Source organism: Urocitellus parryii, chromosome 10, assembly GCF_045843805.1.
Source record: "Urocitellus parryii isolate mUroPar1 chromosome 10, mUroPar1.hap1, whole genome shotgun sequence".
NCBI classification, from domain to species: Eukaryota; Metazoa; Chordata; class Mammalia; order Rodentia; family Sciuridae; genus Urocitellus; species Urocitellus parryii.
In genome coordinates this window covers 85909201-85931136 of record NC_135540.1, presented here as the reverse complement: position 1 = coordinate 85931136, position 21936 = coordinate 85909201, and the positions used below count along the sequence as shown (strand labels likewise).

The following is a 21936-nucleotide window of genomic DNA, read 5'->3' as shown; positions in this document are numbered from 1 at the left end:
AAAAAATAAAAAGGGCTGGGGATATAGCTTAGTGGTGAAGTGTCCCTGGATTCAATCCCCTAGTACAAAAAAAAAAAAAAATCTCGTTTTCTGTTTTTCCAAGCTATTGGGGTGGGGTGGGCAGGACCCTCATGGGAGCCCTCAAATTCAAGTTCAGACCACTTACCATAGCACTTACCATGTGGCAAATGAATTGTCTGTTTAGTTGTCTGTTACCCTGAGCCTGGGATTTCCTACACATAAGAGAGACCCTCATTCTTTGAGCTTTCTATCCCCAGGACCTAGCACCATGCCAGGGGTAGAAAAGTTGCTCAATAAATATTTATTGTTGTCACTGGCACTTGGAACACACAGAAAAATATAGACTGATCCAATAGGGTTTAGACTTATTTGAAGAAATAGTAAGTTAGCAGAGAAAATGATGGCCTTGTGGAAGCTGGACAATCATGGGACACCAAAGGGCAAATGCCCTCAAGGCCCTCAGTGTACTTCCCTGCATTTCTCATCATGGTCACAAGAGAAATGGAATCTCTGATGGGTGCTGTGCTCATTGTCCTGAGTCTAGCTGCTCATAAATCCACCCCTGGTCCTTCCCTGGGGAACTTACTCCTGCAGGCTGCACTCCTCAGTCTTCCTACTCAGCTGGTGTCCCGCAGGGTTTGGCTAAGGGAGGTGGATGCTAGGACAGAGGGAGCCAAAGTATTTCCTTCATTCCTCATTCTCAGACACTATCTATGGCAGTGGTTAAGTCTTGTCTATGACACTAGATCCTGCCTGCCATAGTTTCACCAGACAGCGCCCCAGTGCCCTGGGGGTGGCTTCTTGCTGTGACTTGTGAGCTCACCTACCAACTATGTAACTGAATCCCCATTTCAAATAGTCACTTTTGTTTTCCTGCCTCTACTCTAACTGACATACACCATTCTAGCTTCCCACACCCGCAAGAAAAGAATCCAGTGATATTTATTGAGCATTCATTTTAGGCCACAAAGTATGCTAAGCACTGAAGATACAAAGGTGTTGTCCCTGGGCTAGGCATGGTGGCAAATGCCTTTAATCCTACCTTCTCAGGAGGCTGAGGCAGGAGGATCACAAGTTGGAGGCCAGCCAGGACAACTTAGTGAGATTGTCTCAAAAATAAAATAAAAAGGCCTGGGATGTAGGTCAGTGGGAGAGCACTTGCCTAACATGCATGAGGCTCTGGGTTCAATCTAAGAAAAAGAAAGAAAAAGCAAACAAAAAGATGCTATCTCTGACTTGGAAGATCTCAGTCTGATCAGGCAGATAAATATATAAGGGGAGAATTTAGGAAGCAGTGAGACAGTACTAATAAAAGCAGCTCATGGTTTTGAATGTGGGGGAGAGGGACCAGGAAGAGATGGTTTTAAAGAGGAAGTAATTTAATACAGTGCTAAGAATACAGGCTCTGGAAATGGCTTCAAATTCTGTCTCTGACATGTTTTAGCTGTATTATTTGTAACAAGCAGAGTTTTGTTTATTTTTGAAATCTCATTGTTTTGCCCAGTGCGGTGGCGCACGCCTGTAATCCCCACGGCTCCAAAGGCTTAGACAGGAAGATCTCGAGTTCAAGGCAGCCTCAGCAAAAGTGAGGTGCTAAGCAACTCAGTGATACCCTGTCTCTAAATAAAATATAAAATAGGGCTGAGGATGTGGTTCAGTGGTCCAGTGCCCCTGAGTTCAATCCCTGGTTCCTGCCCCCTACCCCCAAAATCTCATTGTCTCAATGTTCTTGTGAGTCAAATGTGAAAAATAATATCATAGTGTTGTGTGAAGATTAAAGATGTAATAGAATCAAAGTATTTAACAGAGAGCCTAGTTCATGGCAAGTCCTCAAAAATATTAGCTAAAAATTAACATGATTATTGTTACCTGAATAGTAGGGGAAATACAGGTGTTCAGTGCTAGGTATTCCTATACAGTACCTAGCACTCGGTAAGTGCTCAACAGATAATGGTAGATTGAATGAATAAATCAACTAAATAAATGAATGAATAAATTGGTTTTCCAAGCAAATGAATAGAATAAAAGAAAGGTATTGCAGACACTGGGTAAAAGCATGGGAATTTGGAACACAGCAGGATTGATTGGCTTGGCTATCTGTGGGTTCTTAGGAATTTGACTCCTGTGAGTTTTCCCTCTGAACTCACCTCTGGATAAAATGAGAAAATCAAGTTCCTGGACTTTAAAGTTGAACTATGTCCTTCCTCTTTCTAATGGTTCTGCTTTTCAAAGTCAATAAAAAGTGCTCACGAAAGACAGTTTTGAATGGGATGCTGTAGAGAGAGTAAGGTTGGCAGATTTAGCAAATGAAAGACACAGGACACCCAGTTAAATCTGAAATTCAGATAAATAATGAATAATGTCTAGACACAACAAAATTGTTTTAAAGTCAATGCCGGGCATACATGGCTCATTTTTCTAAAGGAAGAAATTGGCCCTTGACATGACACGTGCTCTTTTGTCCTTTTTCGATTTCCTTTTTGGGAAACATAGTAACGATTTTCTCTCTGGCTCAGTGTTCATATGACAATTTAAAAGCCCTCATAGTAACTAGCCTAAGAGCTTCTCAGGTCCAACCCAATACCATTTCCTTCCAAAAGACCATCCTGCCCAGTCTCTGTGGTTACTCTCTGTTCTAAATATACAGCCCTGCCAGTTCCCAATTCCAACTTGATACTTGGAACATTAGGATTGCCATTTACCTCCCCTACCCATTTTTATTGGTGCATTATAGTTGTACGGAACGGTGGGATTTGTTGTGACATACTTGTACATGCACATAATATAATGATATAATATAGCCAGTATCACTCCCCAGCATTCCCCACCCTCTCTCCCCTCCTTCTATCCCTTGGTCTCTTTCCTCTATTCTACTGATCTCCCTTTGATTTTCATGAGATCCAGCCTGTCTAGACAACATCAGAGTAGAGTCCATTAACTAATTGTTTTTGTATCTTCAACACACATTAGACACCAAAAATATCAATTTTTTAATATAATGGTACCAATGAAGAAGAAAATTAAACCTTCCTATTGGGTGTAGTCAGTCACTGGGAGGTGTGTGGTCTAATAGACTTTGGAGTTGATCTGAGTCTGAATTCCAATTCCTCCTCCCTATTTGATATTTAACTTTGGGCAAGTTATTCACATCCCTCCTGTGTAAATTGGGAACAATATGCTCTTGGAATTGTTATTTGATTAAACTTAACTTTAGACTGATTAGCACCTGGGAAGCATTTCCAGCTGGAAATTGTAGCTATATTGATGACAATTAATAAGACTTAGGGGATTGTTCCATAAACATCCTGCCCACCACTTCATCTCATCAGTTATAGGAAGTAGACAGAAACCAGTTCTGATAAGATATTTAAGATTGGTTATTTTATGGAGCTTATTTAATGTTTACAGCAAACCAGCCCATGATAGAAACCAGTCCCTCACTGATGTAAGTGAATAACCCCTGGTCACCAAGTAAGTGGGAGGGTGGCCAGGCCCGATGCCACAGCACTTCTTGGTTGTCACTGCTTCCCCACATCCATCTCTGTCTTACAGCATCAAGTTTTTGAATGATTGAAGTTAGTTTGGGCAAGAATTCCAGACAGGGAAAAGCAAATACATATGTCAGGAGGTCAGGGGAGAAGAATAGGCCAGAGGGGGAGGAAGAAATGCCAAGCTGATAATTGAAAGATAATGGATGTGGGGGTGGAGGATAGCAGAGAAATCACTGGGGAACCAGACACCCCCAGCATCTGAGCAAGCCCTGGGGTTACAACTGGTCTTTAAGGAAAGTCTATAGAGCATTGATTTCAAAATATTTGGGGCCACCCAGCATGGAATTTGGGGAGATGGCACTATTGAGTAAGGCCATGATAAATGCCTCTCCTTTCATTTTCCTCACTGGCAGGACCTTCTGTTTATGCCTCCTTAGAAGCAAATAGAAGAAGTAAATTTGCTGACAAGCATTTGTGTGCAGGGCCACAGATGGAATTGTTGATGAAATTTTTATCATGCAAAAATGGTCCTGGATGATGTCTTGAAAGATTGCCAGGAATCTCTGGAATCTAATTAACTCTCAAGTAGAGTACAGGAAGGATTCATTTTAGACCCAGGGTAAAAAATAAGCTATATTGATTTACTTTTGCAAATATTTAGATGTTGTAATAGGCCTTCATTCCAAGTTTGCACTCAACTAAATAGGAGGCTGGAAATCCGGGATGTAGTAAACCAAGGATAGGTTTCGAGGGTACATTTTTCATCTGACACCTAGCTCGACTATTTACTAGAGAGTTGAGATTGTGACTTTAATCCCTCTGAGCTCCTCTTATCTCATCTGTAAAATGGATATAATCATCCTTATCCCATAGGCTGAAAGATTAAACCAAAGTGTACAGCAGGGCCTTAGAAGACTCTCAAAATTTAATTGTCCTTTTTCTTTTCCTTTCTTTCTTCTATTCCAATCTCCCTCAGCCCCACCCCAGCAGTGTCTTAAGTATCTGATCTGGAATAGCTTTTGCTAAGCCTGTGAGGGGACCTGAAGGAGGTGAGAAAGAGAGTCATGTGGAAACCTCTGGGAAGGTACTCCAAAGGTTGTGAATGGGTACGTTCTTGGACAGTTCAGAGACTCTCAGGGAAGCCAGGGTGGCTGAAGAAGAGTAACTCCAAGAGGAAAGGTGGGAAAGAGGTAAAGGAGATACATAGGAGCTGTCTGTGCCTGGGGGGTCACTGAAAGCCCTTCAAAACAGGCTTGGTGACATCTGCTTATAGTCTCAGCTACTCAGGAAACTGAGGCAAGAGGGGAGGATGCTGAAGCCCAGGAGTTCAAGGTCACCTTGGTAAATGGAGGGGAGGATGGGAGGGAAGCACTTGAGCTTTTACTCTAAGTGGGTTGGGAAGCTATTAAAAAATGGTTTGAGGGACTGGGGATGTGGCTCAAGCGGTAGCGCACTTGCCTGGCATGCATGCGGCCCGGGTTCAATCCTCAGTACCACATACCAACAAAGATGTTGTGTCTGCCGAGAACTAAAAAATAAATATTAAAAAAAAAAATGGTTTGAAGCTGGGGTATGATGTGTTTTGACTTAGTTTTGAAAGAAACCGCTGTGGCTCTGGCTGCTGTGTTGAATATACATTATGGGGCAGGAATATGGAGTGAATAGGAGAAGGGGCATGTAGACAGAAGCAGGGGGACCTGTAAGGATTCTACTGTATAATCCAGGCAGGAGATGGCAGCAGGTCAGAGGAGGTCGGAAGTGGTGTGGGTAAGGAGTCACACTGTGAATATATTTGGAAGGGAGAGCAGTTTAGATGGCTGGTGGATTTAGAATCTAATGTGAGAAAGACATCTTCAAGATATTGGGTCTGAGAAGTTGAAAGGGCAGTGATGCTGTTTGCCATGAAGGTACAGGTCTGGGGGGAACACTAGGGATTTAATTCTCGCATTGTGAAATTTGAATGCCAAATAAATATCCAACAGCAGCCAATTGCATATGTGAGCCCAGAGTTCAGATGAGATACAGGCTATAGAGAGAAATGGGGGTATAGCTTGAAGGGATGGGTGATAGAATGTTTGTTTTAAGATGGGAGAAATAACAGAACAGTTTTCAATGATGAGAATAATCTAATAGAGTGGGAAAATGTGATAAAGACTGAGACAATTGCTGAAGTGGTATCCTTGAGTAGTAAAACATGGGAAGCTAGTGTACAAAGAAAGGGGACAGTCATAGAGAAGAATGTTGCTGCTCCATTCCTATTAACAGAAATGCTGGGGCTGGGGTTGTAGCTCAGTGGTAGAACACTCGCCTAGCATGTGTGAGGCACTGGGTTCGATTCTCAGCACCACATACAAATACATAAAGTAAAGGTCCATCAACAACTTAAAAAATATATATTAAAAAAAGAAATGGTGATGAAGGAGAGATGTGGATACAGAGGTCTGTGTGAGATGGTAACTTGAGGAGTTAGTTGTCTTCTGATTGCATCTGTTTTCTTGGTGAAATAGGAAGCAAAGTCAATTTAGTTGATAGAGAACTTGGAAACTTTAGGACCATAATAAAGTTACAAAATTGACCAGGGAACAGAAGAATGGATGGATTTGGGATTGCCAAGTGAATAGATTTAGAGCTTCCAGGCATGGATTTAAACTGAGACAAGCCACCTTCATCAGCACAAATAAAAATGTGAAGTAGGTGGAGAGCTTGATTTAACTAGATGTTTTGCCAGTTGAGTGTGAGGAAGTGAGAGAAGAGCAAAAGAGCTGAGATTTTATGCAAATAGCTGATTTGAATGTTGGTTCGTGGATGTTAAGATGGATCATAAGGGGAGTCAACACATGAAACGGTGGGAAACAGTGATTCGTAGAACCAAGGACGGGGTCCAAAAATTGGAGCCAGATGGGATGGTGCTTTCCTGTAATCCCAGGAAGACCTGGGAAGGTTGAAATGGCAGGATCACAAGTTCAAGGCCAGCCTGGGCACCAACGCAAGACCCTGTCTCAAAATAAAACAAAACCAAATGAACAAAAATGTTTGGAATAAAAGTTTTAGAGAAAACAGTCTGAAAAAAGTTAGGAGGGAATAGAAATCAAAACCACATGAAATATCACTTCACACCCTTTAGGTGGCTGTAATAAAAATGACATAGTAGTAAGCGTTCAGGAGGATGTAGAGAAATTGGATTCCCATACACAGCTGGTATGATTATAAAGTGGTTCAGTCGCTTTGGAAAACTATGGAAATTCCACTAATGTTAAACATAAAGTGACCCTATGACCCAGCAATTCTATTCCTAGGAGAATGCCCAAGAGAAATAGAAACATAGGTGTACATTAAATGTTAGACACAAATGTTTATAGCAGCGTTATTCATAATAGCCATAAAGTGGAAATAACCCTGAAGTCCATCAACTGATGAATAGGTTGATAAAATATGGCATATCCATACAATAGAATACTATGTGGCAATAAAATACATGCTACGATTTGGATGAATCTTGAAAACATGCTAAGAGAAAGATGTCAATAACTAAAGTCCATGTTTTGTGTGACATGAAATATTCAGAAAGGACAAATTTATAATGACAAATAGTAGGGTGCTGCCTTGAGCTGGGAACAATGAGAGGATGGGTAGGGAGTGGTGAAGCCACCACACACACACACACACCCTGCAAACACACCTATGAGGATAGGTACAGTGCTTTGGGGAGAGATGGTGATGGTTGAACAAGCCCATGATTGTACTAATAACCCTGAATTATGTACATTAAAAGGGTGAACTTTATGATATTTAAATTATATCATAAAGCTGTTACCAAAAATAAATAAATAAAGAAAGATAGATAGATAGAAGGAAGTGGTCAGAGTGGGATGCTTGAAATTGAGATTAGGGAGAGTCTGCACACTGGTAATGACAAGAGCTGCACTTTGGCCAGGAAGTGCGTAGACAAGATGGCTTGGGGGAACAAGTCAAGGAAGATGGGCTCAGGTATTGCAGGATCATCTAGGAGGTTAAGGGCATCACCAAGACCGGTGGCAGGAGTCATGTTGGCAAGAGGTCTGACAGTGAGTCAGGGGGTAAAAACCTCCAGGGAATTAGAAATGTGGTGTGAACTTTGCAGATGACTAGAAGAAGGAAGCATAGCAGGGAGTCTGGTAGCAAGTAGCTCAAAATTTTGCTTAGAGAATATTCTGGAACCGGAGTATTTGTGAAGGATTTTTAAATATCCTTAAGATTAAGGGCCCACTGTACTTTTCCTTCCTTCCTTTATTTATTTCCTTCCTTTATTTATTCATACGACCTGTAATTGTTCTTTTTCTGGTGCTGTTATCTACACATGAGGTCCTCTTTGCCAATGCTGCCAGGCATGGTAGAGCTAACCCCCTAGTGGCCAGAGCATCCAGCTGCTGTATGATCATCTCCTTTTCAGCAGCTTTTCCCAAACCTGCTGCCCTTGAGGAGAATGGTGGACTGTCCTGATCAGTGTGCCACCTTTCCTTATCACCACTGTCACACTGGCTCTCATTGTTCAATGACACCATCACACTGCATGGCTTCAATATTTCAAGGGGTGGTTGCTGCCTGTGTTAAGAGTTGGATGGGAAAAGTCTGGGGGTGTCCACTCAGTGGTGAAGAGCTTGCCTAGCTAGCATGTGCAAGGCCCTGGGCTTGATCCCCAGCTACATACACACACACACACACACACACACACACACATATACACCAAAAACGCACACACAAGAATAGGACAGCACCATTCCTGATGGCCTCTGACTTTTGACAGCTGAGTTTGAATTTTGTTGCTGCTATTTATAACTTTGAGAATGTGTACAGCTTATTTAATCTTGCTGATGTTAGTTTGTATTTTGTTTTGTTTTGTTGTGTTGTGTTTTGACAAAATACCTACCTCATATGTACTGATGAAAATTAAAGGACACTCTGCAGGTCCTAATAGATAGTATATGTGACCCGAGGTGTTTGTTCTCTTCCCTCACTTTTTCCTTCCTTTGCTTTCTTGCTGAGAGTACCTCTACTGTTGTATCCCACACTCCCAGCATTCTCAGGGTCTGGCATCAGATCAGAAGCCTTCTTTTAGGAATGATTGAAATGACCAAGCCAGCTTCCAAGCTGAGAGAGTCACTCAATCACTTTAGTGTTCCATATTATACTTCTCGAAGTGTTTTATAAAATATTTCTAACCTTACCCTTTAAAAAACACTGTCAAGTATAGAAAAGAGGCATCAGTATTCCTACTGTATGGAGAAGAATATAAAAGTCTGAAAGTAACTTGAACCTACATGAGATGACATTTTTCTATATGTTTTACGTGCTGCGTTAATTTATTTAATCCTCATAGCAATCCTATGAAGTACTATTAACTTTATCTCACAGGAAGGGAAAGAGGCACTGAAAGATAAATAACTTGTTGAAGGTCACATAACTTCTAAGCTTAGGCAGGATTTGAAGCCAGCAGTCCAGCTGCAAGGCTTAACCACCATGTGGCCTCAGATATAAGTAAACACATCATCTAGGAACTACAGAGTGAAGAGCTCCTTTTGCCATTTACTGTTCAGGTATCTTTCTAGCCTCCAGAATCTCATGCAGCTTGTAAATACTGGTGGTTCCTAGTGATGACTAATAGGACAGTTATCTTTGACAGGAGGGGAGCCTTCCATCTCTCCTTGTGAGGTTTATTACCCTGATTCCTTCTAGCACAGCCATCTCTGATAATTCTTTTGCAGAGACAAAGAAGTTGGGACTTCTGAGATAATAGTATTAATGGCCACCCTTGTCACATTTCAATCCTGCCTATTGCAAGCCAACTTTCAGTACTAATATTAAAACCATAACTACAAAACCATAAAATCTCTTGACATCATAAGTCTAAAGGTATTGGGGAAATTTTTGGAAACAAATAGTTCAAGAGGATAAAATCAGTCTCATGATTCTCTGGCTTCTGTGAACTTTTCCTTGGAAAGCAGAATATCTGGCCTAAGATTGAATCATTAGGAATTCATTAAATTCATCTTAGAAGAGAGAAGTATCTACTTTTTCACATTATAGTTTCTTTGCTCCGTGCTGGTGATTTCAGAGCTAAGGCATTTGTTGGTGGGGGGAGAGATGATCATTTAAAATATCAAGAGATGCTCATTGGATATGATGGCACACACCTGTAATCCCAGCAGCGTGGGAAACTGAGACGGGAGGATTGAAAGTTCAAAGCTAGCCTCAGCAACTTAGCAAGGTCCTAAGAAACTCAATGAGGCTCTGTCTTTAAATAAAATACAAAAAAGAGGCTGGAGATGTGGTTCAGTAGTTAAGTATCCCTGAGTTCAACCCTTGGTGTGTGTGTGTGTGTGTGTGTGTGTGTGTGTGTGTGTGAAAAATGACAAGTCTCTCAAATCTATCTCTCTTATTTTTATTTTTGGCAATACAGGGGATGGAACCCAGAGATACAAGATTTACAGGTTGAGGAGATAGCTCAGTGGTGAGGTGCTTACATAAGACTCTGGGTTCCATTTCCTGTATTGCCAAAAATAAAAATGAGAGATTTGAGATATTTGTCATTTTTCTTCTCCTTGTCACTTACTTCAGTTTGGAACCACTGGAATTTCTCCCAGACCAGAAATAGGGGAAATGAAAGCCTGATTATTTTAATATGTCAGTAATTTTGATATAAATCTAACGAAAGAAGAGTTGGAAATTGTTCGCTAAAATGAAATGGGGTGGACATGTTTGTGTGTTTGCCTGTGTGCATATTTAACCATGGGTTCTATTTCTATTTGGCAATAAAAAAAGTAGACTTTGTATATTTGTAAAGTACATGAAGTACACAAGTAATTTGTAGATTTTATTTATTTTCCAAAGACACAGCTCTCTATTGGTATGGTTAGTGAAAAGAACTTCTCCTTTTATTTGTAATATGTTTATATATATTCTATATGTGTACATAAAAAATAAATGTTCTGTACATATGTATGTTATATGTGCAGAATATATTGCACTTCCATGAATATATACAGTAGAATTTTAGTTTAAATTCTAAAAACATTGTGATTTAAACATAAACAAATAAGGGCAGTTCAGTGACTCTTTCTTAGGAATATGGAAAAAACATGCTAAATTGCCTGAAAATATTTGAGGTTTGGTATAAAATACAAATAAATGCCTTTAAATTAAAAAAAAAATGCCTTCCTAGTCTTTGATCTGAATGGAGTGAAAAGAGGGGATCTCAGCGGCTTAAACCACAAGTTTATTTTTTGCTCATTCTATGTCCATGATTTATCTGCAGGAGAGCAGCTCATTTTCCCACTCAGACACTAGCTGACAGAGGGACCCGCATGTCAGACATCATTAGTCACAAAGGAAAAGGACACAGGGAGAGGTGGACGTGACATGTTTCTTCTGCCAAAGCACATTCAACAGAAATAGTTTCATGGTTCCATCCAACAGCGCGGGTTCCAGCCTAACACTCAGCAAAAGAGCATTTATTTCCCTTGTAGCCAAGGCGGAAAGCTAGGAATACTTGCTGAAGAACATCAATGACACCATTGTGCTCATTTGGCATTTAGCATATATTATGATTTAGATTTGGAAATGTTCCCTCAAAAGCTCCTGTTTTGGAGACGTGGTTCTCAATACAGCAAGGTTCAGAGGTGAGGCTTTTAGGCAATGTTGAGAGCTGTAACTTTGTCAGTGAATCAATTCATTTAATGGATGAATTTGAATGGACTCCTGGGTGGTAACTATGGGCAGATGGGGCATGGCTGGAGGAAGTGGGTCACTGGGGATGTGCCCTTAGGAGTTATATCCTGTTCCTGGCTTCTCTGCTCAAGCACTTTTTCTCTCTACCTCTCTACCCCTCCCTCTTCCTGGCTGCCATGAGGTGAGCCACTTTCCTCTGCCAGGCGCTTCCACCATGATGTTCTGCCTCATTTGGGCCCAGAGCAATGGAGTCAGCCAACCATGGACTGAACCTCTGAAACTGTGAGCCCAAACAAAATTTTTCTGCTGCAAGTTGTTTTTGTTAGGCATTTGGGTCACAGTGACAAAAGCTAACTAACATAGCATGTGACACTGTGAAACCAAACACGAAGCAATTTAGAAAGAATGGTCTCTATCTTCTTAGACTTCTTAATAGTCATTTTGGGCTCAAGTCCTAATAGTAGATTTTAATACCATTATTTCCAGTTTTCCACAATGACTTCCTGGTTTTATATTATACACCAGGGCTTTTCTATCAAAGCTGTGCTTTGGCCACTGAAAAGCTTAGAGCCAGATTTGCACTATACTATTCCAAGTAGCCTTTATTATCTGCAAACAGTTGGTACCAAAAAAAGTTCATCTAAGGGAATTTACTTGTTGTATTTATTTTTTGCAGTACTGGGGATTGAACCTAGGTAGTGCTCTACCATTGAGCAACATCCCTAATCCTTTTTATTTTTATTTTAAGATGGGGTCTCATTAAGTTGCCCAGGCTTACCTCAAATTGGTGATCTCCCTGCCTCAGCCTCCCGGGTAATTGCGGTTAGAGGTGTGCACTACTGCACCTGTCTGAGAATTTACTTTAAATCAAGGACCAAAATATGATTTTAGATTTTTTTATAAAGTTGCAAATGGAGACAAATGACTATGAAAATAAGTTGGTTTAACCTTACTCTTTAAAAAATGTAAGTTATAAATATATCCTCAGAATGAAGAATTCAGTCAGGTTGAACGTCTGGGTTCTAATTTCTGTACAAAATTTTAAGATAGCCTCAATGGTTTATGTTTTGCCTTATTCAGAAGATATTCCAGTTGACTATGCCGTTGATTCGCATCTTATTTGTTGTATTGGTTGTTTCCTGTCCCACACCTGGGTGGATTGCAGAGGCCTTATTTCATGACTGGTCTGTCTGCTAGTGAGTATTTTTGAGTTAGGAAGACTTTGCCTCCCTGTGAAAACTTATAACCGTGGAGACCTGGGATGGTGACTACCCAGCTCAATAACAAGAATCCCCTCGTGTATTCCTTGCAGTTAGTCTTGCCCTTGGTTTTTATTTTATTACTTCCCCACTTTTACTCAGATTCCTCAACTATTTCCTTTCCTCTTTTATATTTCTAAGGAGTTGCCTCCAATCTTTTATAGGATGAGGCAGGGACTATATAGACAGAAACAAATACTGATGAATCAGTTTTTAATGATCCCCGAATTTGTTTTTTTTAGCATCAACTATCTCAGGAAAGACAGGGTCTGTGACCTTTCCTCAAAGCAGTGAGGAAAACTGAGTGGCTTGTGTGGCTTCAGTGAAGCTTGACTTGATCCTACTTTTGGGTTCCTTCCTCCAGCGAGCAGTAAATCAAGAACTTCCGGCACATCTTGGTTTTCCAGGGCCACTGCTCATGTGGCTGTTCCATAGGATGTCACCGGGTAACTTCCTGCCCTGGGACCTGTCTCTGAAACAAAAACTTCCTTCTGAAGGAGGGTCTGTCTCCTATTTCATTTATAAATCAAATCATCTCTCATTCTTTAACTTGAAGAAAACCATCTCTCACCTGTTCCCAGTAAATTCTCCCCCTTGTTCTCTGCAGTTGCTAATGTGCATATTGTGAGGAAAACAAAAATAATCATTTTATTAAATAAAACTATGCAATTCATAAAGCCTTGCTATGGGATGAGGATTTTTTGTGTCTTCATTCACTTGATCCTCACCCCGACTCTCTGTGGTTTGTTTTCTTGGTTCCATATCTGAGTACAAATCCAAATGTTCAGAGTAGATGAATGTTTTGCTTAAGATCACCCTGTTTGGAGATTGGACTTTATACCCATGTTGGTCTGATGCCAGAGTTCCCCCTTTTTATATACCACATTGCCTCAACCTCTCTCCTTCTGCTTCCCATCCAGGTTATGAAACTTGAAAAGAATAACAAATCACCTATCTAAAAAGTAGCAAAAGGGTTTACATAATTTTTAATATCAAGGGGTATGTATGTATTAAAAAAACTGTAGAGTATTTCCTGTTGGTCATCTTAAATATGAGAAAGACGCATTTCTGTTTGTAACGCTCTGTCTCAGCATGATGCAGAACATGCGACATTATCCACACTTTATAGAGGAGGGGCCCAGCCTGGGTCCTGTAGGTAGAAAGGCTGGGGTTGGGGTTGGAGCTCAGGATTCCTGACTCCCTGCCTGCAGGGAGTGAACACATTCTGCTGCCACAATACATACCATTCTGTGACCTGGTAAAGGAATCTTCAACAACATGAGCCTAATGATTTGGGGTTAGCTGAGAGCAGGTGGGGACCATGGGAGGCATCACATCTGTACCCTTGTGCCACCCCGTGCAACTCACTGAAATGCTTCTCTTGTGTTTTAAAGCCCAGCAGTTAGTTCTGGGTCCCCACCACCACCACCACCAAATGCTGGTAATTTCATACAACCTGAAAACCAGAAATAGATCGTGGGAGGAACTTTCATTCATTTTACTTTATTTCATTGTCCCCAATTTATGAATGGTTCAAAACCAACAATGTACATCAGGTTGTCCATAATGACCATTCCCAGAGAAGAAAAACAATTCTCAAACTGCATTGTCCAAGAGGTTCTTAATGTATTTCTTTATCTACTTATCTTTTTTTAAATCTTTCTATATTCTACTTATTGTCTTAGTACCATTATTACACTTAACATAGAGTGCATTTCTCCTTAAATCACCAACTTCAAAAAAACAGCAAACAAGTTGTGTGTTACCTTACATTAACTGTGAGCCCTTGAACAGCCCCTTCCTCCCTGTGCTCCTGCCTAGTCATTATCAGGGTACAAAAATCAGCAAAGGAAAAATCAGTCTCTCAAGGGTTTAGAAATAATTCCCGGGTGAAATTTAATTGTGGTAGATGTCTGCAGGGTAAGTTTGATTTTTAATAAAACTTCAGATAGAACTGTAAATGGCACATGTAAATAGGAGGCATTATGTGTTCAATGTTATGTAGCAAGGCCACCTCCCTGCCCCAGGGCAGTGTATGCCAATATTTTTTTTTTCCTCAGGGGTAAACAGGGAATTCTGTTGGACTTCTAAGCCCCTTTAATAGGTTCAGAGTTCTTAGGATCCCTGAAAGACAAGGATCAGCACACAGAAGTGTGGGGTGTCAGGTCTCCAGGGCACTTGAAGGATTAGGCAGAAAAGGGAAGAAATATTAGTGGACAAAGATCTGGAGGATTCTCAGAGGCAGCAGGCTGGAGAATGTGGGCTTTGAAGTCAGAATCTGAAATTCCACTCCCAGTTCTCTCATTACTGACTCTGCAACTTTGAACAAGCTGTTTTGATCCTCTGCAGGTTACTATTCTCATTTACATAACAAAACAATTAGCTGGGCATAGTGGCACAACCCTATAATTATCCCGGTGACTTGGGAGGCTGAGGCAGGAAGGTTGCAAGTTTGAGGCCAGCCAGAGCAATGTAGCTGAGAACCTCAGCAACTTAGTGAGACCCTGTCTCAAAATTAAAAATAAAAAGTTCTGGGGGTGTAGCTCAGTGGTAAGGTCCCCTGGGTTCCATCCTGAATATGAAAAAGGGGGAAGGCATTTATAATAACCTTAAGGGGACTTTGTAACAATAAAGATGATACCATAAACTCATTAGAGCATGAGACACTTAGCAATTGGTAGCTACAATGATGAGCTACAATTAAAAATTGAGTGCCCATTGCTCTATTCCCCAATCTGTCTTGGGCATTGGGGATACAATAGCAAACAAGAAAGACATAAGTCTCTTCTCCCATGAGGCTGGAATTCTAGGGGGAGACAGACAAAGAACAAGATGCATAAGTAAAAAATATGTCATGAATTAAGTGCTGAAGAAAAAAAAATAAAATTGAGAAGGAAGACAAGTAGTATTATGGAAAATTAAAATTTTAGAGGTGCAGAGCTGGGCACGGTGGTGCACACACCTATAATCCTAGCAGCTTGGGAGGCTGAGGTGGGAGGATCATGAGTTCAAAACCAGACTCAGCAATTTAGTGAGGCCCTAAGCAACTCAGTGAGAACCTGTCTCTAAATAAAATACAAAATAGCATTGGGGATGTGGCTCAGTGGTCGAGTGCCCCTGAGTTCAATCCCCGGTGCCAAAAAAACCCCAAAAAACAAAAAAAAACATAAGGAGGTTCAGAGTTGGAACGTAATTGGATGGTAGAGAATGTGCTGGGTGTGCGTGTGCTTCTGGGTTGGATCCCTAGCACACACACACACACCCCTACACACACACAGAAATTTTAGAGGGGTAAGTTTTTACATATTTAAATTTGGATACAGACCTGGTTGGGGGTGGGGGGATTGAGGGAGAAAGTCAGAGTCACCTGGGGGAAAGCATCCAGGCTGAGGCCACAGCAAGTTGCTGTGAGGTCACCTATTGTGTGCAGGCTGGATGCAAGATTGTAAATACGTGTAAAATACTAAAAACAGTCTAAAAAACACACACTAACCCCTCTCATGTCAGAAAAAGAACAGTGAGACATTAAAACAAAATCAACTTGATCCTATATGTGTGGATAAATTTAATATTCTAGAGAAGGAAAGCACGCTTATGGTCTGGGCTCCCCTGGGTGCATACACACCTTCTCCTTAGTTTGTATCTTGGGATTCCCACCAGGATGTACCTGGTGTTATCTGAAGTCATTTAACCTGTTGACAATCACATTCTTGGAATAAGCAAATTCTAGGCAGGTGAAATTGGACAAACAATTCCAGTGATCTCTTTAGCTGCTCAAGTATTGGTCCAAAGGTTTAAAATAATAAGCTTCATTTCTCACCGAATCCTGTTGACAGACAGGATCAGCGGGGTGCAAGATTTGAAAGAGTATAATTCTCTTTGATGAATAGGTCGGGAAGATTATTGTTAAATATTTTGTAAATATACTTAAAAAAAACGTCCTAACAATGATTTTAGATGAACTGTGTGAATAGTCAACATAAACCTAAGTCAGTTTCAGGACATTGCCATCAATCTGCGAAAGCACGTCAACATTTTAATTTATCACTTGTGATAATGTATGGCAACAATGTTATAGACTAAGGTAAGTCACAGCCTTGTTCGAGCCAATATCTTCAACTTGCTTGGTAACCAGGTTTAATACTGAATGGCCAACAAATAGCGAATTCACTGACCCCTGTGCAACCAAATGAGGCCAGCAGGAGTGAAGGAGGAAGGGGTGTGAGGCGGGGTGGGTCCTAGGTAATCCACACACAAGGACAGTGGCTTTAACCCAGCTAGCTGAAACGAGGTAGATGAGGGTCTCTTATTCACTAGAAATGGCCTGACCTCCCAGGAAGACTTGTTTATATGAATCAATCAAAGGGCTTTCGAGAATAATCCAGTCTTGTTTGTATCACCAGAGGCTCTCTGACATGCCACAGAGCATGTGTATTTTCTTAAAAATACACAGATGTGAAATATACTGAAAACATACTAGAATGTGAACTGTAAGAAAGAAGGCAGTATGGTCTGCTTCCTTCATTGACATCGCCCCAGGCCTAGAATAGTGCCTAACAATGATAGATGCTCAAAAAAATATTTTTAGGATGAATGGAAGAAGGCGTTCACAAGTCTCTAATTTTAGGAGTTTAAAACCTAAAAGAAGAGATAGGGCAGGTACTGAAATACCCAAGACAAAGGTGGTGACTAAGGCTTGTCTCAAGACAGGTAGAAATTGGGAGAGGGAGAGAGAGATGGAGTCAGTCTGGGTTATAAAGAGAACGTTTGTAACAGAAGAGGTGTTTAGGGCTCAGGTTGTGCGTCAGTGGGAGAGCACTTGCCTAGCATGTGTTAAGCCCTGGGTTCGATCCTCAGCACCACATAAATAAATGAAGGTATTATGTCCATCTACAACTAAAAATATTAAAAAAGAAGAAGAAGAAGTAGAAGAAGAAGAAGAAGAAGAAGAAGAAGAAGAAGAAGAAGAAGAAGAAGAAGAAGGAGAAGAAGAAGATAGGTTTAGGAGGGAAAGAAAGGAGTAAGAGAAAACAAGAAACTAAAAATACAGGATAGGAGTTTGTGCAAAAGATCAGTGTTGGAGAAAAGAAATAAAAGTCATCTAATGATAATAATTAAAACCCCGAGACAGCATGAGTCACTGAGAAAGTAGGAGAGATGTGAGAATCAAATCATGGAGCAGGGGCTGGTGGTGTGGCTCAGTGTAGTGCACTTGCCTAACATGCCTGGGCCCTATCCTCAGCAAGGCAAGAGAACAAGCAGGTAGTAGATGCCCAGCTAGTATTTGATAAATGCCATTTCAAAAAATCATCCCAGCCCTCACTGTCTCAATTTCACAAATGATTACCTCAATTGACTTTCAAAAGGTAAGCATTTTATACCTAAAAGTTTAGTGCAACAGGAAGAATTTGAGAAACTCTGTCAACATATAAATAGTTTATGAGAACAGTGAATAACAGTGAAATAGTGACATTCTTCCTCATGTTTGCTTTCACACAAAATCCATCATGAGGACATGATAATAAGCTACACAATGAGTTTTCTTGACTTCCTTTTTCATATAAGAAGTCGATCACATCCTAGTTCTCATTTTATTGAAATTGTCAACAAATGATGCAGAGGGGATTCAATTCCACATACGGCACCTTGAGCAGGACCACATCTATCGTATTCATCATTGTACCCCAACTTTAATCTTTACACCTACTCAATAAATGTTGAATAAATGAACCAGTCTTTTCTGAGGAGGTCCTATGTGCAAGCTCAGGTGAGGCATTCTGGCAGAAGTAAAGAGGAAGTCATGAGTTCACAGTTCAAGCTGGGCAGGGAACAGGCATCGGACATAGACATGAATAACTTTGCCCAAGGATGGTGTGATAATCACAGCTGCATATTAAAGTAGTATCAAAATAATAAATTCTTCAAATGTCACATTTCAGTTTATATATTATTTTAAGTAGGGGTGAGGGGTTGTTATTTGAAACTGAGGCAAGGGGAGTGATTACTTCTTTCTTTTTGCAGTGCTGGGAAACAAACCCGGGGTCTCTCACAACGCCAGGCAAGTGCTCTACCACTGAGCTATATCCAGTCCTAGAGTTTACTTTTTAAAGGTCAGAATGCATGGGGCAAGGCAGTGAGGTGGGTCCTGATGAGAAGCCTGGAAAGCTTTGAAGGTGATGGAACTTGAACCTGACCTCAAAGGATGGGTAGTAATTATAGCTAAACTTTATCGAATAATATTATGAGTCAGTGGCTATTTAAGCACTTTATCTGCTTGAACTCATTTAATCCTCACAATGTATGTGGTAAGTATTATCATTTTACAGAAGAGGAAACCCAGGAAAAGCAAGGTTCAATAACCTGTTCGAAGCCACACAGCTCTTAAGAAACAGGGCCATATATTCTGGCTCCAGAGCACCTTGACCATTATAGCATACTGCAGCTTTTAGGTGTCTGAAGAGGCCAGCGTAGGGGGGGAGAAATCCAGGCAGAAGAAAAACTCGAGCAAATGATGTAAAAGCCTGTATGTTAGAGTGTGCTCAGTATGTAAGAGTGAATTTGCAGAAGGTCGGAAGTGAAGTTTAGTAGGATGAGATGCATAGAAAGGCAGGAAGAAATGACCATCAATACAGAATGGTTAAATTCACCAAGAGATATTTACACTGTACAGTGTTGTGCAATGAACAACCAAGATGTTATTAAAGTTATTTTATGACTGGCAATATCTTCACGCTATATAGTATATGAAAACAATAGCTACCACTTTTGAGGTCTTACAGTAAACCAGCTGCATTTAACAGTTCATGTGGTGTACCTCATTAATACGCACTGTAGTCCTGCCAGGTGGGTAACATCATTAGTCATCACTAGTAGATGAGTTCAAGGCTCAGAGAGAACAGGTAACTTCCTCTCACTTAGTTTATCTGTTTGACTCCTCAGATTCTTCACCACCTCACTTTAATGCTGCTCCTTCAAGTGCCAAAAAGGCTTGAGGAGGTTTGTGGCATGTGATACATTTTTATAACAAGGAGGAAAAAAAACATATGAAATGCATAAACTGAACAGCAGTCAATGGTTTCCTTCAGAGAGTAATATGGATTCAGCAGGGTAGGGTCCTACTCCCTTGACCCCTTACACACTTTATATGTTATTCTCATCCTTCATAATAAATCCATAAATATATAATCATTTAATAATAAATTAATAGAAATATTATTTTTAGCTGGTTATTTCAAATATTAAAATAAAAGTTATACAAGGGCCAAATTTATAAATTTAAACTATTTTATATCGTTAAAATCATATATGTTCGCTGGGCGCGGTGGCACATATCTGTAATCCCAGCAGCTCTGGAGGCTCAGGAGAAAGCCAGCCTCAGCAACGGCAAGGCGGTTAAGCAACTCAGTGAGACCCTGTCTCTAAATAAAATACAAAACAGGGCTGAGGATGCGGCTCAGTGGCCAAGTGCCCCTGAGTTCAATTCTCCAGTGCAAAAAAAAAAAAAAAATCATATATGTTGTTATTTGGCCTGGTCTGTCTTACATATCTTAAGACCTATTGAAGATTTTTAATAGGCAATTCTGGAAAGTAATTGTGAAAAAAAAAAGAAAATATGAATCAGTTTTTTGTTTTCATTTGTTCCCTCTTCTTCCTTTTCATCATTTTTGATATCAAACTACTATTGGCCTGTGGTCTCTGGATCAAGCATTGTTTACCTCTGTTTATTCCCAGAACACATTATCAATCACTAACATGCTGTATCACTTATACCTGTGTGTTATATTTGTCGTTGGCTTCTTCCTCCACCTGTTAATCTAAACACCAGAAGAACAAAGGGTTTTTTTTTTTCCCCTTCTATTTTATTCCTTATTAGAGCCCAAACAGCAAAACAATTTCTGGAATAACACAGGTGTTGAATATCTTTGTTGAATGAATTATGACTATTACTTTATTTTTTTAGAACAGTTTTAGTTCATGGTAAAATTGAGCAGAAGGTACAGAGATTTCCTATGTACCTCTTGTCCCCACACATTCTTAGCCTCCCCCACAGTTGACAGCAGTGCCAAGGTGCTATATTTGTTGCAGTGGCTACATTGGTTGATCATGGATTAGAGCAAGGTTCACTCTTGGTGTTGTACCTTCTGTTGAATTTGACAAATGTACAATGACATGTGTCTACCATTAAGGTATCACATCATTTTATTTACCTAAAAAGCCTCCGTGTTTCACCTATCCATTCCTCCCTCTCCCCTTGAAACCAAGGATCTTTTTGCACTGTCCCTAGAGTCTCATGTAGTTGGAATCATATGGTATGGAGCCTTTTCAGACTGGCTGCTTTTCATTTCATCAAATGCATTTAAGGTTCTTCTATTTCTTTTCATGGCTTGATAACTCACTCCTTTTTAGTGCTGAGTAAATTCCATTGTCTGTGCTGCTTTACGCATCCAGTGAGTTTTAAGTTGGGGCCAAAAAGTGAGGTGAAAAGAATTCAACTCTAAAGGAAAAAAAACCAAAAAACTAGTTGCTGCATGTAGGCTCGGGGAGTTGGAGATGTAAGAGGGGAGTATTTCCTGAGTGTCCTGAGATAGTGGTCTTTGGATGCAAATGCCTTCATTCATCTCTTCAGCTAACTTTTGTGAGTACACTCTGGGCCGTGGTGCTGAGTGCCTGAGGGTGTGGAAAACAGAAGACCTGTCTACCTTCTGGAAGCTTACCCTCTGGTTGGGTGCTAGGGTGTGCTCCATCAGAGCCGGTTTATCAGGCTCTGCAGGAGTCCAGGCAGGGCCTGGGGCTGTCAGCTGGAACCCAGGCTAGGGGAAGCTCACTTCTGGTTCTCTTGTCTCTCTGAGCAGATTGAAGAAGGGGGCAAAGCCGATTTGGTGACTGCCAAACTACAAGCTGGGGATGAGGTCGTCCACATCAATGAGGTCACACTGAGCAGCTCCAGAAGGGAGGCCGTCTCCCTTGTGAAAGGATCCTACAAGACCCTCCGGCTGGTGGTGCGCAGGTAGGTGGACACTGGCCCCACACTTCCTCCCACCCCCTTGCTCAGCCTTTCCACTCTGTCGGGGGTAAGGCTGGGGAATTTCAGGGTTGGCTGCTTGTCTTTAAACCTCTGTGTGGGGTCCTTGTACTTTTTCTCCCTTCCCTTTCTTCTTGCCCATTTTGTGGCCTGTGAGGAGGAAGTGGGGTGAAGTCCTTTCAGACACGGGTCTGTCCATCTTTTCAAACACTCCTTTCCCCAGAAGGTATTGGCCTGTCTGGAGGGACCTGGTTGTACTCCCTAATCTTCTGGGTGAGTGACAGTCACCCAGGTTGTGGTCAGAGTTTTAGGCAACATTGTCTCCAGGAACTAGCAAAAGCAGTTGGCTTGGAGCTTTAGGTGACATTCCATTAGTCCACGCTTATGAAAACAGGTGAATTCGTCTTTTATATTGTTTCTAGCTTTATGGTCTCAGTAG

At 40.9% G+C, this 21936-nt stretch overlaps 1 protein-coding gene across 1 annotated transcript in view; it reads left to right on the top strand.

Moving 5' to 3' along the window:
• The window catches only part of Shroom3 (shroom family member 3), a 298105-nt gene that overhangs the window by 74274 nt on the left and 201895 nt on the right, over window positions 1-21936 (top strand). The window contains exon 2 of the mRNA XM_077803374.1: window positions 21328-21482. Coding sequence (XP_077659500.1) covers window positions 21328-21482 — 155 coding nt within the window. The remainder of the gene's footprint in view (window positions 1-21327; window positions 21483-21936) is intronic.